Source organism: Macaca nemestrina, chromosome 14 (genome assembly GCF_043159975.1).
Source record: "Macaca nemestrina isolate mMacNem1 chromosome 14, mMacNem.hap1, whole genome shotgun sequence".
In the NCBI taxonomy this organism is placed as follows: Eukaryota; Metazoa; Chordata; class Mammalia; order Primates; family Cercopithecidae; genus Macaca; species Macaca nemestrina.
In genome coordinates this window covers 46,956,765-46,975,825 of record NC_092138.1, presented here as the reverse complement: position 1 = coordinate 46,975,825, position 19,061 = coordinate 46,956,765, and the positions used below count along the sequence as shown (strand labels likewise).

The window sequence follows — 19,061 nt, the reverse complement described above, 5'->3', positions numbered from 1 at the left end:
GTTCAGAAAGTAATCCATACCATAAGCCAAAGAGGACAAGGAAAAATGTCCTCAGCCTATTATACAAATGTCTGACAAAGAACATAGACATTCTTTATAAGAAAAACTAAAGAGAAGGGCAATGAGAAATTCCAGGGGGGGAATGCTGTCCAGGAAGTCCATGGTTTAAAAATTAAACAGACCTAAATGGATCATAATTTGGACAATTAATAGACTACACAGAAAGATCATCTGTTTGACCTTGATATTTAGAACATTATTTTTAACAGACATGGGTTGAGTATTTGGCGTAACATTTTCACTTCTCAGTGGATGTGAACATACTACATGGTTCTCTAGGAAGTATTTACATAGTAATAAAATTATAAATGCCACTTACAGTTTCTAATTTCAAAAATAAACTCAAAATCCAAGGAATCTCACAGTGTAATCTACAGACACCAGAATTACCTGGAAATGTTATTTTAAACTTTATTTTAAACCTAGATCCCACCCCTAGAGATTCAGTAGATCAGGTAAAAGGCCCAGAGATCTTCATTTTAATAAATTTTCCAAGTATAACTTGTGCACACTAAATTTTGAGAGTCACAGTTATAAAACAGTAATCTCCAAAATTTCTCATTACACCTTATCAACAAAAGACTTTTGAACACCTACCTCTCATATACAGTATGTTTATTTATAAATTGTATGTTATATGAATGTATACTTTGTATATTATAAATATGAAAAATAGATATTGTAAAGGATGAGGAAAATGAACTAACAATAATTTAATATATGCTTCTGTTTAACCAGGAGAAAAGTAAAAATTATGGATAGGTTTAGAAAGTTTTAAAAAATAACAAATAAAAGGAGGGGAGAATAAAGAATCATGGAAATGACAATTGAAGTCCCAAGGCTTCTCTAGAAGGCTTATTCTACTAAAAAAACAGAGGGAGTCTGAGAGTGATCACATTTCATCTCAAAAATGATTGAGGAAGAAATAAGGGTACTTCAACAAAAGACTTAATTCTGATCATCAGAAGGAAAAAAATGATTGATGAATCAGACATACAAGCCACATGAGAAGAAACTGATTATACTATTTTAAGTGTTCATAATAACCAAAGATGGTAAAATTAGACATACTCAGGCATGTATCACAGATTTTTAACAAGTCAAATTTCAGACAACACTGGAATGATCCCAGGACTAGAGACTCCAAAGGTGAATATAATTCAAGTAATGAAAAATGATATTCAGATTTTAGGATCATGATTCCAATTTTTAAAAAAGGAAAAGGTATCCATATGTTTAGCTTCTCATTTAAGAAGTGTAATGAAATCCATTTACTAGGAAAGCAAGTGTTTTAATTGCTGTGCTAAGTGTCATGGGAATATACCAAATGTTTGATAGGAAGAACCCAGGATCATTCCACTGCTTCTAATGACCAAGAAGAGGCCCAACAATCTACAGTTAAATGGGCAGTTCCTACAGGATAATATGGAGTGCTAAGTAAAATCCCTTAATCTACTCCAGAACACTTAGTCTACACCGGCAAGGTCATCCCAGGCTTTCAATTACACACTGCAGTTATCTTAGGGGAAAACTGAGTCACGTCTAGTAAGTTCCCTATAGGGGCAGTCTATGAGTAAAAAGTCAAACAACAGGGACTTCGCCGATTTTTAAGGTTGAACTGTAACAGCTCAAGACACACACACACAGTATTTAACACATAGTTTTATCTCTTAACTACACACTCTCCAAATACGTCAGAATATGAACAGGAATAGGGCCTACCTATACTTGGTGAACTGGCACCCTTCATTATCCAACAATTTTAATTTTCGGCTCCACATTTATTTAGACATTAAATGGATATCTTTAGGAGATTAATGACAAGTATTAACTTTAATAATGAAGAGAAACAAACTCAACACACCAAACACTCATGAAAAAATAATTTGAGAGCTCACCTTTCCACAACCAAACTGACCACTTGTGTGAGATCTGGGTTTGTCACCTGGAGGCGTTTCCACAAAGACCATACAAATTCTTTATCAGCCTTAAAGAAATAAAAGAGAATTTAGATGCATTGCTTTGTAGTGATAGTGAAATAAGATACTACATTAAATTTTAAAATGAAAAACCAATTACTTGATCCCTAGTTGTATAACTACACCAACTGACTCTCTTTAAAGGTATGGGGGAAAGCTTTATTTTAAAAAGTTATTACACAGGTAATCCACATTCACTTTTACTATTTCTATCACCTATATTTTGGGATACAACTGTTGAAATGCTAAATATCTAATTAAATTTGCTCTAAAAGGAAACTTCCCTCACCGCTGCCCCATTTTCAGCTCCCCTTTTATCAAAACTCCCTGAAAGAGTTGCCTCTAATTACTATGTCTATTTCCTATCTCCCATTCACTCTATAATGCTTCCCAGTAAGATTTTCCTCCCCACCATTATGATAAAATCATTATTCAAGTTCCTCTATGTTGCCAAATCCAAAGGACAATGGGTAATTTCAGTCCTTATTACCTAGGTTAGTTGTTATTAACCTTGGCTGACAGGAATCCCTTTTGGGGAGCTTTTAAAAAATAGGGACGAATTAGAGATTCTGATTAATTGGTCTTAGGTTAGATCCAAGCATCACTATGTTTTAAAAGTGCCTTGAGTGAATCTATGCACTCTGGGTTGAGAACCACTGCCCTGGGTGACCTTATATCAGACCCATGATTTTAAATACCAACGCTACACTGAGACTCGCACATTTCTATCTAGAGTCATTTCCTCTACTCTTAGGTCCAGACTGCATATTCAACTGCATATTCCATAATTATCTCCAACTGCATATTCAATAATTCCACTTGAAAACCTAATAGATATCTTAAATTTAACTTGTCCAAAATAAAATTATTGGTTCCTTACCCTCTCACAAATCTGCCCCTCTCCCTCCCAGAAATTGATACTGCCATCTATTCGTTTATTCAAAGATCTAAAACAGTAGTATCCAATCTTTTGGCTTCCCTGGGCCACAGTGAAAGAAGAATTATCTTGAGCCACATATAAAATACACTAACACTAACAATAGTTAATGAGCTAAAAAAATTGCAAAATAAATATCATAATGTTTTAAGAAAGTTTAATAATTTGTTAGGCCGCATTCAAAGCCATCCTGGGCTACATGCAGCCTGCCCGTGAGCTGGGTGTTAGGGTTAGGTTGATCTAAAACTTAGGAGTCAATCTTGATTATTCTTTTTTTTTTTTTTTCCTGAGACGGAGTCTTGCTCTGTCACCCAGGCTGGAGTGCAGTGGCGCAATCTCAGCTCACTGCAACCTCTGCCTCCCAGGTTCAAGTGATTCTTCTGCCTCAGCCTCCTGAGTAGCTGGGACTACAGGCACGCACCACCACACCCAGCTAATTTTTGTATTTTTAGTAGAGATAGGGTTTCACCATATTGGCCAGGCTGGTCTCGAACTCCTGACCTCATGATCTACCTGCCTCAGCCTCCCAAAGTGCTGGGATTACAGGCATGAGCCACCGTGCCCGGCCAATCTTGGTTATTCTTTTCTCCTCACACTTCATATCCAATCATCAACAAACCCTACTGTCTTTATCTACATTATAGGCAAATTCTGACCACTCTCACCACTTCTACCACTATCACCCCAGTCCAAGTCAATTCCGTCTCTTGCCCAGCTCTCCATCATGGTCTCACAGCCTTCTAACTCAAAACTCTCCAGTGGGTTTCCATCAAATTAGGAAACTAATCCAAACTCTGTGTCAAGGCTACAAGAGTCCATATGGCCTGGCCCATATACACCTTCCCAACCTCAGCCGTCACTTTCCTCCTTGCTCACACAGACGTTCTTACTCTACTTGAACCAGGGCCAATGCACATACTGCATCATCCATCACATTTTCACATAGAGTATTCCCTCACTTCATTCAAGTCTTTGCTTAAATCTTAAATAATATCTCAAGTGAATTCTTCCCTGACTACTATCATAGTCACCAAAACTCCCAAGTCTCTAGTAACCCCTTTTCCAGTTGCAATTTTGTTTTCACAGCACATTTCGTTTAATAATCCTGTATGTTTAGTGATTTCATTTTACTTGTGTGGCAGATACCTCAATTTCTATCTCCATCATCCGTTCTTTTTGGTTACAGAAACAATTCTGCCCAAGTAACAGACCGATCTCTCTTGCCTTATGGGTTATACGACTATGTTCTGTCAATGAAATATAAGTGCTGTTGGAAACTTAGAGGAAATCTTAAAATCAGACTTGTGTCTACCCATTGTCAGAAATATTCTTCCCAGTCTGTTGTTGCTTATTGATTTTTTTGAAAAAGCAAGTTATTAATTTTACATACTCAAATGTATCCATCTTTTCCATTATGGCTTATGGACTTCATGTACCAGTTAGAAAAGCCTTCTCTATTTCAAGATTAGAAATGTATTTACCCATTTCTTCTTCTGGAATTTTTGGTTTTTAGTATTTTTTAATCGACAGATTAAAAATTGCATATATTTATGGCATACAACATGTTTTATGTATACATTTTAGAATGGTTAAATCAAGCTAATTAACATAACCATTAGGGCTGGCACAGTGGGTCACATCTGTAATCCCAGCACTTTGGGAGGCCAAGATGGGAGGGGATCATTTGAGTCCAGAAGTTTGAGACTGGCCTGGGCAACATAGTGAGACCCCCATCGCTACAAACTTAAAAATTAGTTAGTCGTAGTGGAATACACCTGTAGTTCCAGCTACTCAGGAGACTGAGGGTGGGAGGATCGCTGAGCCCGGGAAGTCAAGGCTACAATGAGCCATGATCGTGCCACCATACAGCCTGGGCGACAGACCAAGACCCTATCTCAAAAAACAAAGAAGAAAACATAACCATTACCTCATACACCCACCATTTTTTTGTGATGAGAGCATTTAAAATTTATTATCTTAGTAATTTTCAAGTACACAATCTATTGTTATTAACTATAACACCATGCTGTACAGTAAGTCTGGTGATATGAAAAAAAATTCTTTTGTGAACAATAAAATGTTACAAATGGATTGTGGAACTGCATTATATATGAGTTTTGTGAATTTTTTAGTTATTTAAATGCTATATTATGTTCAATTTGGATTACATCTAGAATTATTAAAAAAAAACTTTCATATACAAAAAAAAATTCCCCCCCAAAAAAACACAGAACTAGTTTTCAAACTGTTCCAGACATTAATACAAGGAAACTAACTACTATCAATCACTCATATTCTCTTTATATTTTTCCTTCAGGCACTAAACGATGTTCTTTTTAAATAACAAAAATAAAAACCTTAGCCAGATGTGGTAGAGCACCCCTATAAGGCTGAGATGGACAAATGGCTTAAGTTCAGAAGTTCGAAACCAATCTGGGTAACACAGGGAGACAGAGACCCCATCTCTACAAAAAATACAAAAATTAGCCTAGCGTGGTAGCACACACCTGCAGTCCCAGCTACTCTGGAGGCTGAGGTGGGTGGATCCTTTGAGCCCAGGAGGTCAACACTGCAATGAGCCAGGACTGCACCACTGTACTCCAGCACCGGTGACAGAGGGAGACCGTCACAAATAAAATGAATACAAAAAATAAAAACCTAAGATTACTCATTATAAAATTCCTTTTTTTTTTTTTTTTTTTGAGACAAAGTCTCATTCTGTTGCCCAAGCTGGAGGGCAGTGGCGCAATCTCAGCACACTGCAACCTTCACCTCCCACGTTCAAGCAATTCTCCTGCCTCAGCCTCCCATGTAGCTGGGATTAATGGTGCATGCTGCCACACTCTGCTAATTTCTGTACTTTAGTAGAGACTGGGTTTCACCATGTTGGCCAGGCTGGTCTCAAACTCCCAACCTCAAGTGATCCACCCACCTCAGCCTCCCAAACTACTGTCATTATAAAATTCTTTATTCTCAGGCCAGGCACAGTGGCTCACACCCAGCACTTTGGGAGGCCAAGGCGGGCAGATCACAAGGTCAGGAGTTCGAGACCAGCCTGACCAACATGGTGAAACCCTGTCTCTACTAAAAATACAAAAATTAGCCGGCGTGGTGGTGCACGCCTGTAATCCCAGTTACTCAGGAGGCTGAGGCAGGAGAACAGCTTGAACCCGGGAGGCAGAGGTTGCAGTGAGCCCAGATTACGCCACTGCGCTCCAGCCTGGGCAACAGAGCGAGACTGCATCTCAAAAAAAAAAAAAAAATTCTTTATTCTCACTATGTAACTTCCAACCAGAATCAAATAATAATTTTTAAAAATATATAATCAAAATTAAAAATGTAGTGGAGTTGGGTTCTAAATTAGTGAAATAGGGTATTAAATGTCATGGATGCAAAATTGCCCTTTGGAACACCCTTGAAAGATTCCTTAGGAAAAAGCTACATTTGGAAGCTAACCTACTACTCTCAGTAAGTGCAATGCAGACAGCTTTTCTTCCCTCATTGAAATTAGTCACTTTTTCTCCAGGTAAGCATTATTTATAGTTCACTTGCTAATCAGGAAGCCATATTGTTTTAAAGTTTAATTAGATAATACAATCACTTAGAGTGGGATGAGATGCTGATATTAGGAGAAACGTCTGATTACTTTCTATTACATGCTTGTTCTGAGGCATTCCAATGATGCAGAATGGTATGGGGAATTACTCAAACTTCACCAAGCACACATCATTGAATTCCCGTAAGTGGAATGTGAAAGCAAAACAAATTAAATGAAGCTACTACTTATGACAATGGACTAATTAGCAGTGTTCTTTTTCCCAAACTATATGTTTCAAGCATTGTTGGGTTCTGAAATTAATTTAGATCTGGACAGCATTTTTTAAAGGAACAGAACTGAAAAAATATCAGCCCACACAATGTTAGGGAATGTATTCTTTCTGAAAATATATGTATATGTGTGTGTCCTTACTAGGTTGAGATACAAAATGAATTTTACTTCAAGTTGTAATTTTCAGCAGTTTTAATGTTATGTATTCTTGGGTACTGTCATTTCTAGCTGAACAAATAAGCGGGAGAATAAACTTTAAAAGATGTAAAAGTGAATATTTAATCACCTAAATGCTTTTTTACAAAACAACTGGGAGTTCAATTACTCTTTTTCCCCAAGATTCCCCAAGAGCAGGTGTCTCATTTGACTAAGGCTTTTATGGTGCGGGATACTGCCTACAATTATAAGAGTATTAATATTACAAAATCTAAGAAATAATCATTCCAGACTCTTATGACCATCTCTGTATTCTCATATTTGCCAAGAGTATGTCAATCATTTTCCTAGTCTATATATGTCCTAGGTCACAAAAGCCAATACCATGTTTGGAGCCGCATTTTTAAAAATGTGTTTGCGGGAAGAGGTTCATCAGGCTGTTTCTAACAGACTGACTTACTTAACCAAGTCATTCATAAAAAAGTAAGTATCTTAGCTCCTTAGCCAGCTAAAGGCCTAACTATGTGGGGAGGCAGAGGTGGGAGGAAAGAGAGTGGAAAATAATTAGGACTCAAGAGTATTAAAGGGTTCACATCTTAAAACTCCCCAAAGGGTGAGGGCGGCAGATGACAAATGTTTCAATTCATTGTTGCCATTTATTGATCCCTTTGCTCCTTATCCAACGAAGAACAGAAAAATGGGAAAATGAAAAGTGGGCACCACATAAAATGTCCCAACCTTGTTCAACCAAAGGCATATTCGATTTGAAGATGGTCCCATTTTTACACCCTCTACTCAGTCAGCAAGGACCTATAAAACGGGCAAAAGAATTCAACAGAACAAACTATGAGAGAATGAATTTCTGTAATCCCAGCACTTTGGGAGGCAAAGGCGGGCGGTTCACGAGGTCAGGAGATCAAGACCATCCTGGCTGACATGGTGAAACCCCATCTCTAGTAAAAATACAAAAAATTAGCCGGGTGTGGTGGCGGGTACCTGTGGTCCCAGCTACTGGGGAGGCTGAGGCAGGAGTATGGCGTGAACCCAGGAGGCGGAGCTTGCAGTGAGCCAAGATAGTGCCACTGCACTCCACTCTGGGTGACAGAGCGAGACTCCATCTCAAAAAAAAAAAAAAAAAAAAAAAGAATGAATTTCATGAATTGTTTTATTAAACTGATGATACTGTTCACAAAGTTACTTTGATGTTCAGCAGTTCCTAACTGGTTTCTACCTTGAAGGCAGAGTGACTTAAACATCTACTGTTTAGTGAGTTTCCCACATCCAATCTCCCAACCCTATCTGAAGGTTCTGGTAAAATCAAAAGAGATGATGGTAGGGATGCAAAACTAAAGGAAAATTCAATCTCTTTAAACAGGAGTATAGTCAAGTCCATCCTTACAAAAACTCTACAAACAGGAAAGTAATGTTAATGCAATTGATTTAGCAAATGTTTTTCACTGGCAATATCACATGAAAATGGGATTTCTCACTCAAGGACCGCGGAATTACTATAGCTGGTTAGTAAATACCAAGCATTATCTATTGTAAGTTCCCGGCTCTGAGACTTTGTAAACGTTACTGGTCTGTGTTTACAACTTAAGTTTGGGTAAAAACAAAGCCAAGTGTGGGTTTGAAATTTTAAAAACAGGCTCCTTCATCGATGGATTTTACTTTAACAAAAGTGTTTACACTTTCCTGTTTATTTCAACTAGTGGACTGCATGTCACTTCTGGGCCCCAGGCAGGTATTGGCTATAGTCACCACCAAGAACTTGGGCTTTGTGGGAACGGGAGGGGATGCGACTGCGAGTATCCAAGTGACCAAAACCAAACCCCGGCGCGGAGGCGAAGCCTGTCTGGCCGCTGTTCGGAAAGGGGCAGGGGCCCGGGGTCGGGGAGCCGTCGGGGAGCCGGGCGCAGTGGCGTCTCTCCAGCCCCCGGCCACCGGCTTAGCAGGGTGTGCAGCCGAGAGGGAGCGCCGCCGGGCGGGGCGGGGTAGGTCCCCAGGCAGAGGGAGAAGGGCGCGCCTCCCCACGGGTCCCGGCCCCGCTGTGGTGGGGAAAGGCCGGCTGCGAGAGTCCTCGATACCTGACACAGGGCCAACTCCTCCTTTAGGCTGCTCAGCTCTTCCTCCAGCAGCTGCGTCCGGGTCACCATCGCCTCCTCTACCGAGATGCCCTCTAGCCGTCTGGACCCCATGGGCGCGCTGAGGAGGGGAGCATGAGCCGGAGCTGCCCCACCAGGCCCTCGCCGGCCCCCTGACCCTTCTTCGCCCAGCCAGATTTTATCACTTTTGTCCGCGACCACCTCCCGCGCTGCGCCGGCAAAACCCGAGGCCTCACTGTGCACTGCGTGTACCTCAGCTCCCTGCCCAACACGTGGGGACCTGGGGCCCAACTGTCGCGCTGGGGGCGGAGGGTACGGAGAGGGAGGCGAACGCGCCGCCATGGCTGCAGCAGCTAACGGGTCAAGTTCCCTGTTGGAAACTCCACCTCCCTTTCCCCAACCCGGCAAGCCCGGAACGCTGAGCCGCGCATGCGCGAGTCTTTTCCCGCCTTGGCCAGCGGTGTCTCGTGTTCTGTGGCCCTGGCCGGCTTCCCGCGGGCAATGCGCCCAGCGCGAGCGTTGGGGTACGCACGCGCCGTGGCCCGAAAGGGTAAGGCCGGTCAGCCGGGCGGGCCATCCAGAGGTCCTGTGCCTGAGTCCTTGGCCAAGATCGCCTGGATTTCCCGCCCATCTAAAGCCCTGCCCGCCACTTCCATCCCACCTCTTAAAGCCTTCCTTGACAAGCCCCCAGCCACAAATGATCCTTAACTGTGAAATCCCTCTCCTTCAAGGTCCCTGCCAACTCGTGTGTCACGTTTCATTGACCGCCCTGGAGTGTCAGTTACACGGCTAATCTCTCCAGCGCTATTGTAAGTTCCTTGAGGATCAAGGCATAAGTTTTACACTTAAGTGTTTTCTTCACACCCCTTGGCAAAACTGCTGTAAGTACAGCTGACATCCAGCTGACTAATGTCAAGGAGATGTGGAAAGCCTTGTGCTGAGCTGGGACTATCACGCAGGTTTCGAACTTGAATGATGATCCTTTGTACACCCTTTGTCTTTTGTTTTGCAAGAGTCATGATTTCCTTTGAGTTTTTATGTCAGCTTCTTTACGCCTTGGCTGGGTATCAAAGGGAGTGTAGCCCACATTGCTGAACAGTTTGGGTCCTTGGAGCAGTTTAAAATCAGTAATTTGGAGCGTGGTTGAAGAAACAAGACCTACTTTATCGTTTGTTCTCTTTTTTTTCTTTTTCTTCTGGCTTTCTTTATAAACTTCAAATAGGCAATAATCTTCTCTTTCTTTGCCCTTCAAATACTTTGTTACTATTGATAAGATTAATAAGCAGATGCATACTGAGCTGGCACCAGAACATTCCTGAAAGTTAGAACTGCCCTCTTCTTCAGAAAGGGTTCCAGAATACTTGGGGAAAGCTGAGATGGGGGTTGAGAGTAGAAGTAGAGAGATCACCACTTTACTGTTAACTTCATTTAATCAAAAAATCACTGTCTGTGCATGAGAATCTAGTCAGGATGCCAAAAGACACCCTCCCAATTAGAATCCTGCCAAGTCAAGCAAGATAAGTGGACTTCCTTCAAACTGAAGGTGAATTCCTCACAAAAATTTATAAAAGGGTACATTAGAAAAAGTATGTTTATAAGCCTGTCTTAGAACTAGCTAATCTACTGAACATTTACCATATGCTGAGTCCAGTGTTAAGCACTTATCATATATGAACTCAATACATATGTCACCTTCAATTAGATTATTATCTATCTCCATTTTTACTAGTGAGGAAACAGACTTGCAAGATTACTGTAACTTCTCTGAAATTCCATGTCTGGTATCAGAAAAAGCTAGGCTTTGAATTCACTGAATTTCACTTAACTCTGAAAACCTGTACTTTGATCGCTACCCTATCTCCACACCTGTGACTTGAAATACAACATTTGGTCTTGATAGCCTGTGAGATTTCACTAGACTTAAGACTGGCAAGTCTAACAACATAAGTTACATGTTTGGCCCCAAATCAGTATTAATGCACATTTTTAATTACTATATGTCATTCACTCCAAAGGACATCATTTCACCTGATCATTAAAAGATTCTTTCGAAAAGCAGTGGCATAAATTTGTATATGTGACCCCCCAAAAGGATAATATCCTTACTCTTTGACTAGGCATTTTTTTAAATTTTGTCTTTATTGGAGCAAAACACACAAAATACACAACATAAAATTTACCATTGTAGGCATTTTAAATGCCTACAAATAGGCCAGGTGCGGTAGCTCACGCCTGCAATCCCAGCACTTTGGGAGGCTGAGGCTGGCAGATCACTTGAGATCAGGAGTTCGAGACCAGCCTGGACAACATAGTGAAAACCCGTCTCTGCTAAAAATACAAAAAATAGCTGGGAGTGGTGGTGCATGCCTGTAATCCCAGCTACTAGAGAGGCCATGGCAGGACAATCATCGGAACACGGGAGGCAGAGGTTGCAGTGAGCCGAGATCACACCACTGTACTCCAGCCTGGGTGATAAAGTGAGACTGTCTCAAAAAATAAATAAATAAATAAAATGGCTACAAATAAAGAACAATCAGTAGCCTTAACTACATTCATCATGTTAGGCAACCACCACCACTACCTAGTTACAGAACATTTTCATCACCGGAGATAGAAACCACATACCCACATTAGTATCTCCACATTCTCACCACCCCCAAGCCCCAAACAACCATTAATTCCCTTTACATCTCTATGGTTTTGCCTGTTTTGGATATTTCATATTAATGGAACCATACAATAGGTGACCTTTTCTGTCTGGTTTCTTTTATTAGCATAATGTTTTCAAGGTTCATCTATGTTGTGGCATGTATCAGTACTTCATTCTTTTTTATAGCTGAAAATACACCATACAGTGGTTCTTTCTGCCTTTTGCCTATTGTGAATAGAGCTGCTGTAAACATTCATGTACAGGTTTTTGTCTGAACATTGATGTTCAATTTTTTGTTTACATACCTATGAGTAGAATGTCTAGGTCATATGTTTAATTTACTGAGGAATCACCAAATTATTTTCTACAGTGGTTGTGTCATTTTACCTTCCTATAAGCAATGTATTGGCATTCTAATTTCTCATCATCCTCACCAACGCTTATTTTTTGTTTTGTTTTGTGTTTTTTTTTTTTTGCTCTTTTATTATTATACTTTAAGTTATAGGGTACATGTGCATAGCACGCAGGTGTGTTACATAGGTATACATATGCCATGTTGGTGTGCTGCACCCATTAACTCATCATTTACATCAGGTATATCTCCTAAAGCTATCCCTCCTCCCTACCCCCACCCCACGACAGGCCCCGATGTGTGATGTTCCCCACCCTGTGTCCATGTGTTCTCATTGTTCAGTTCCCACCTGTGAGTGAGAACATGCAGTGTTGTTTGTTTATGGCCAGTCTAGTGGGTGTAAAGTGGTGTCTCTTTGTGGTTTTCATTTGCATTTTTCCCCATGACTAATGACAATGAGCATATTTTCATGTATTTGTTGGACATTTGTTTCTCTTCTTTGGAGAAATATCTATTCATTCAAGTTCTTTGACTATTTTTTAATTGGGTTATTTGTCTTTTTGTTGTAGAGTTATAAAAGTTCTTTATTGGCAGACAATTTTTAAGAAAAGAAACATGCACATTTCCAGAACTATGCATAAGGAGTTCTTTCTTATATTAGTTATTTGCTGAAATGACAGAAACGGATGAAATGTTAAATATAAACACTTGTGACTCAGAAGAATAAGTTAAATATCTGCACTACTATGTGAATAAAAATGTGCAAAACAATCAAGGTGCTTTTCCTGTTCAACTCTTTGTCCAAATATTTAAAAGTGATACTCTCTGTTCTGAAGAAATACATAATGAAGTCTGCTGAGGATGAAGTATATTAGAATAGAGAATTTCCCAATGTTTCAACTATACAATGATGATATTGAGAGAATTATGCATAATTCTCTCAATATCATCATTGTATAGTTGAAACATTGGGAAATTAGGAAAGAAATATGTAAATTAATATCGCATTTAAATTGCCTCTTTTACTTTAATTTTTAAAATTTATTTTTAACTTCTGTTTTAAAAGAGAAAAAATGTATAAGCAGTTTCTCAGCCTTTATGTTTCTTTGTTTCCAGAAAGAATGCAGAATTTTAAGACCCATGTATTTCTGCTTTACCAATTTTGTGTAATCTTTATTTGGTCAGCATAATTTAATTAAGTTTTAAAACATTATTAGGTATTGGTAAGACCTCAAACATCTTAGATTTCTTTTCGTATCATTTTAAGAATTTATCTCAGTTTTTAGTGTTTGCCATGTCCTAGAGATTTAAATCAAGAATCACTTGCTTCAGCATCAAAAGAAAAACCCATAAGCTAGAATGTGCCGATGTGATGCTTGAGTCAGTAGTAGATGCATCATGACAGCCTAGTGTGGACAAATCTCAATCCAGAAGTTAGTAGAAGTAAATAAAGAGGATTGTTTTGTGCTTTCAATTACTGCAATTTTGATTGAGCAATTCCTGGCAACTATTGATCCCCTGATCAGTCCTGAGAATGTTCTAGGTCCCAATTATAGGTATACAAGGAGACATCATCAGTTCCTGTTCAAAAATTATGACCCAACAGAGCTATGACAGAATTTCAGTTTCCATTTTCATCTCCAAAGATTGCCAAACAGTCCAAAACTGTTCAAACAACTGTCGTTTTTTCTAATTATAAGCAAAAATTGTCTCCACTGAACCCCAACTCTAAGTGTGTGTGTTGTTCGGTGGGGGCAGGGGGGGAAGTAACCTGTAAGCCTTAGGTTTGAGTAACTTGTATCAGCTTATTTAGTTCAGCAAAGTTTGGAATATAGTCCTAGGTTCACTGAGAAGTTCAGCTGGTTCCACAAAACACAGGGTTGCATAGTTTCACCTCTTCATTTCAACACATGACCAGAGAGAGGTAACACCCTACTTTTTCAGCCTTCTCATTTATATTTACATTTCCTCCTCCCTAATAGATGGGATTATACACCCATGGTCCTAGGTATTTTAATAGAATATTGTTTATCCTCAAGGCAATATTGCAAAAGTACTCCAGTTCTTCCAGCCCTTTTTCTCCCCTGATTTTATCCTAAACATGAAGGCCTTCTTTTTCCACTGCCAGTGACCTGGTTTGATATTTCTGTCTTGAAGATTCCTACTTATTCCACATTACAGTGGTCTCACACACAGACACACACAGTCACAAGCATTTTGCCTGTTGATCCAGAATGCCACCTCTTCAATCACCACCACTCCTTTGCCTTAGTAAGGGGGCTTCTGTAACCAGAGAAATAGCACTTTTTCCCAACCCAACATCATCCTGATGTGTCACATACCCACTTATGACACATAGCAGACTTTCAATAACAGCAGCCAATTCCAAACTTTCTGATTTTCTTAGTCCATACCAGTAGTTGACTGTTTTATCCTCATCTTCCATGTTAGCAATAGGAGATAAATTTTATCAAATGGCCAAGGAGATGGCAGCAATATTGAATGGCAGAATCCCACTTCTACTGAATGTGTTGAAGTAACCCACACAGAGGCACTGATTCCAGTCACAAGGATGAGAAACATACATGTCATCTTACTATCAGAGGGTCAATTCCTTTTCTGCTTGGTGAGGTGATCAATCAAGAGTACAACCCATTGAGTACTTCAAGGAACAGTTAAAACAAGGACTAATTACAAAGGTAAGAGTAGGACTGAGAAAATGAGGGAAACACACCATACCCTGTGGCTTTTTTTTTTTTTTTTTTTTTTTTTGAGATAGAGTCTCATTCTGTCGCCCAGACTGGTGTGCAGTGGCGCGATCTCGGCTCACTACAAGCTCCGCCTCCCGGGTTCACGCCATTCTCCTGCCTCAGCCTCCTAAGTAGCTAGGACTACAGGCACCGGCACCGCGCCTGGCTAATTTTTTTTTTTTTTTTTTTTTTTTTTTTTTTTTTTTTTTTAAATAGGGACGGGATTTCCCTGTGGTCTCCATCTCCTGACCTCGTGATCCGCCCGCCTCGGCCTCCCAAAGTGCTGGGATTACAGGCGAGAGCCACCATGCCCAGCCACCCTGAGGCTTCTTAAAGGATGGGAAATGTTAGCACCCTAGGCTTGAAGGAATGAGATAAAGAGCAGCTAATGGTACCAGCGGACAGAAGGGCTGGGTACAGAGAGCTGTCTGGTGAGAGGCACAGACTCTGGAAATTCAGAGCCAAAGGAACAAATGCTCCAACTTCTTCCCTCATACCCACCTCCTCCTGTGCTCCCCACTTGCTGAACCCAACCAGTTTTTACAGGTCAGCCCACCGGGACGTGGGGCAGGGTGGGAAACATCAGGAGACAATCTGGAGGGGCAAACATGATATATCTAGCTCAAGAGGCCAAGGTAGTCTCATAAGCAACAATTGGGATGCGGCCCAAATTGCATCCTATTATGGACAATAAATGATTCAAAGTAACAGCTCTTATGTTGTTCTCACGGAAGCTGGTTGGACATTAATTTACAACAAGCCTGCAAAATAGAAAAAAAAAAAAAAAAAAAGTAGGCCAGCCGCGGTGGCTCAAGCCTGTAATCCCAGCACTTTGGGAGGCCGAGACGGGCGGATCATGAGGTCAGGAGATCGAGACCATCCTGGCTAACACGGTGAAACCCCGTCTCTACTAAAAAATACAAAAAACTAGCCGGGCGAGGTGGCGGGCGCCTGTAGTCCCAGCTACTCGGGAGGCTGAGGCAGGAGAATGGCGTGAACCTGGGAGGCGGAGCTTGCAGTGAGCTGAGATCTGGCCACTGCACTCCAGCCTGGGCGACAGAGGGAGACTCCGTCTCCAAAACAAAAATAAATAAAAAGTGAATCACACACTACAAAGTAGAGGGAACAGAATTCAGGCAAGAGTTAGGCAAAGAGTTAGGCTTTTAAACAGAAACCCCTCTACAAGCACCAAAGGGAATGTGTCTATGTACGTACTTTATCATCTTCATATTCTTCATTAAACCCAGTTTCCAGAAGGTCTAGACTACACTAGGTAATTCTGATTATCCTATATATTACATATTCCAAGATAATATGTACTCAATTTCTTTTGCATTAATTTTATATTTTGCATCTCTTTTATAATTGTCTAATTCTTTTCATATTTCATTTACATATGATTGGTAGTTCTATATTTATTTTTATATATTTAGAGATTATAAGATCCTAGATGGAAGAAAATGCCCGTTTTTTCTTTATCACTCATGATACCTATCACAATGCCCTAACACAGGAAGCACTTGATAAATGTCTATCAGCTAGCTTTCTATAAGCCACAGAAGTTATTGCCTTCAGCAATTAATGGACATTCCTCATGGTAGTTACTAATATCTCACTTTAGTAGACAGTGCTTTGCTATAAACAGAGAATGTTTTTGTGGAGTATCAGATATCAAAATTAATATTTGAGATAAATTGATCACATAGTAGCAGTATGCTAACTACTGTTGGTGGGAAATGAAACTGTTAAAAAATGGTTCCTGGTGGCCGGGTGTGGTGGCTCACGCCTGTAATCCCAGCACTTTGGGAGGCTGAGGTGGGTGGATCATGAGGTCAGGAGATTGAGACTATCCTGGCCAACACAGTGAAACCCCATCTCTACTAAAAATACAAAATATTAGCCAAGCGTGGTGGCAGGCGCCTGTAGTCCCAGCTACTCAGGAGGCTAAGGCAGGAGAATGGCATGAACCCGGGAGGGGGAGCTTGCAGTGAGCTGAGATCCGGCCACTGCACTCCAGCCTGGGCGACAGAGCAAGACTCCGTCTCAAAAACCAAACAAAAAAAATGTTTCCTGGTGCCACCAAAATTTCTTTTTCCCAAACAATGTTTTCTGATGTAGCAAACTTCTACAACAAATTCCTTGGGAAGAGAAAAAGGCAGAAAAGGACAAATGCAGTCAATGTGGGGACCCCTTGCCAGTACACTGTTCTTTTACTCATTCCTTAACTCTTTTAACAAGTATTTACTGAACACTTCTAGGAATACAGCAATGAATAAAACAGTCACAGTTCTTGCTTTTGCATAGCTTATACTTTACTAGGAGAAAACATATCATAAACAGATAAATATATTGTTAATTAGTGATGTTATATATTTTAAAAAGCAAGGAAGAACAGTGAGTAATAACAATGGTAAGGTGCCATTTTAGGTAGACTAGTCAAGAAAAGCATTTCAAAGAAAGAATATCTAAGCAAGCACCTCAACTGACTGGGAAGCACACCAGGGAAATATCTGGGAGACTATCAGACAACAAGGACATTGAAGGTATGAACATAAAGCAAAAGGTCGAGTGAAAACTGAACACTGCAGTGCTTTATAGATTGTGAGGAATAACACATTCTTACACACCATTTCCCAGGAAATGCCTATTATCCTACAATCTCAAAGAAGCTGATCCCTAAGTGGATAAAATACCCACATGACTAGGGAACAAGTTTTGTGATCCACAAGAAAATCCCAAATATAAATCATGCTGAAAGACTTAAATAAGAGAAAGAAGCTGACCTGGGGTTTAAATAAAAAGGAATGGTGGTTACTCCTGGTTCCCTTGTGATGGTTGTAGATAAGAATCACATAAAGGAGCTTTTCAAAGAATGTTACCTGGGTCCCATCTCCAGAGATTATGATTCAGTGGATGTGGTATGGGACCCAGCCTTGCTATTTTATTTTTAAGAGTTCCCCAGATGAGTCTAACATGCACCCAGAATTGAGAATCACTGAGTTAAGCTGTCAAAAAATATCCCATGCTTTGTGCTTCTGGGATGCACAAAAGATGTCTCACAATTATTTACTCAGTCAGTAGTTAATCAAATTATGTATGGCATACCTAATATGTGCTAGGAGCTTAACACTGGAGATACAGAAAAGCCAAGGCCAACCAGTTTCTACCTTCATGAACTCATATGGGGAAAGTCAATTGACAAACAAGTAAGCAACTTAACAAACAACAACATAGAGAATGTAATAAGTGCTAAAAAGGAAAGAAGGGTGATGTGACGAAGACTATCTGGGCAGGTACTACTTTCATTAAGTCAGTTAACAGGGGCCCTCTGAAGAGGTAGAATGTGAGCTGAAATCTGAAAGATGAGAAGGAACCAACTATTCAGAAAGTCTAGGGTGTGAATGGAAAATACAAAACACCAGAGGTACAAAGTTGCTTGGTATGTTCGCTGACGAGAGTCAACTTGAATTTCCAGTGTAAGTCATGCACTATTATCTATTCTAGGTACCTTATGTTTGAAGAATCATGAAATATTTGTCTTTTGATGTATGATGTATTTCACTTGGCATAATATTTTCAAAGTTCATCCACATTGTAGCATGTATCCGAATTTCAATCTTTTATACATTCCATTATCTTATACACTACACTTTCTCTGTCCACTCACCTGCTGATGGACATTTGGGTTGTTTTCATCTTTTGCCTATTGCATATAATGCTGCTATGAACACTGGTGTTTAAGTAGCTGTTTCAGGTACTGCTTTTAATTATTTTGGGAGAAACTATATTTTAAACAATGTTGAAATTGTGGTTAAAATAAATTAGGTATTGTGAAGGTTAATACTGAGTGTCAACTTGATTGGTTTGAAGGATGCAAAGTATTGATCCTGGGTGTGTCTGTGAGGGTGTTGCCAAAGGAGATTAACATTTGAGTCAGTGGACTGGGAAAGGCAGACCCACCCTTATTCTGGGTGGGCACTACCTAATCAGCTGCCAGCCAGAATATAAAGCAGGTACAAAAACATGAAAAGATTAGATGGGCCTGGCTTCCTAGTCTCATCTTTCTCCTGTGCTAGATGCTTCCTGCCCTGGAATATCAAACTCTAAGTTCTTCAGTTTTGAGACCCAGACTGGCTTTTCTTGCTCCTCAGCTTGCAGACAGCCTATTGTGGGACCTTGTGATCATGGGAGTTAATACTTAATAAACTCCCCTTTATATATCTATAGAGATATAGATGTCTAT

At 40.1% G+C, this 19,061-nt stretch overlaps 1 protein-coding gene across 3 annotated transcripts in view; it reads right to left on the bottom strand.

The window, feature by feature from the left end:
- The window catches only part of LOC105489076 (centlein), a 514,234-nt gene that overhangs the window by 358,563 nt on the left and 136,610 nt on the right, over positions 1–19,061 (bottom strand). For 2 of the 3 annotated variants that reach the window (XM_071077829.1, XM_071077830.1), the window contains exons 1-2: positions 9,049–9,473; positions 1,959–2,047 (exon numbers count right to left, since the gene is read on the bottom strand). In XM_071077829.1, coding sequence (XP_070933930.1) covers positions 1,959–2,047; positions 9,049–9,408 — 449 coding nt within the window. In that variant the 5' untranslated portion in view covers positions 9,409–9,473. Of the gene's footprint in view, positions 1–1,958; positions 2,048–9,048; positions 9,474–19,061 lie in introns of those variants that run through there. The other variant, XM_071077831.1, reaches the window with a different exon arrangement.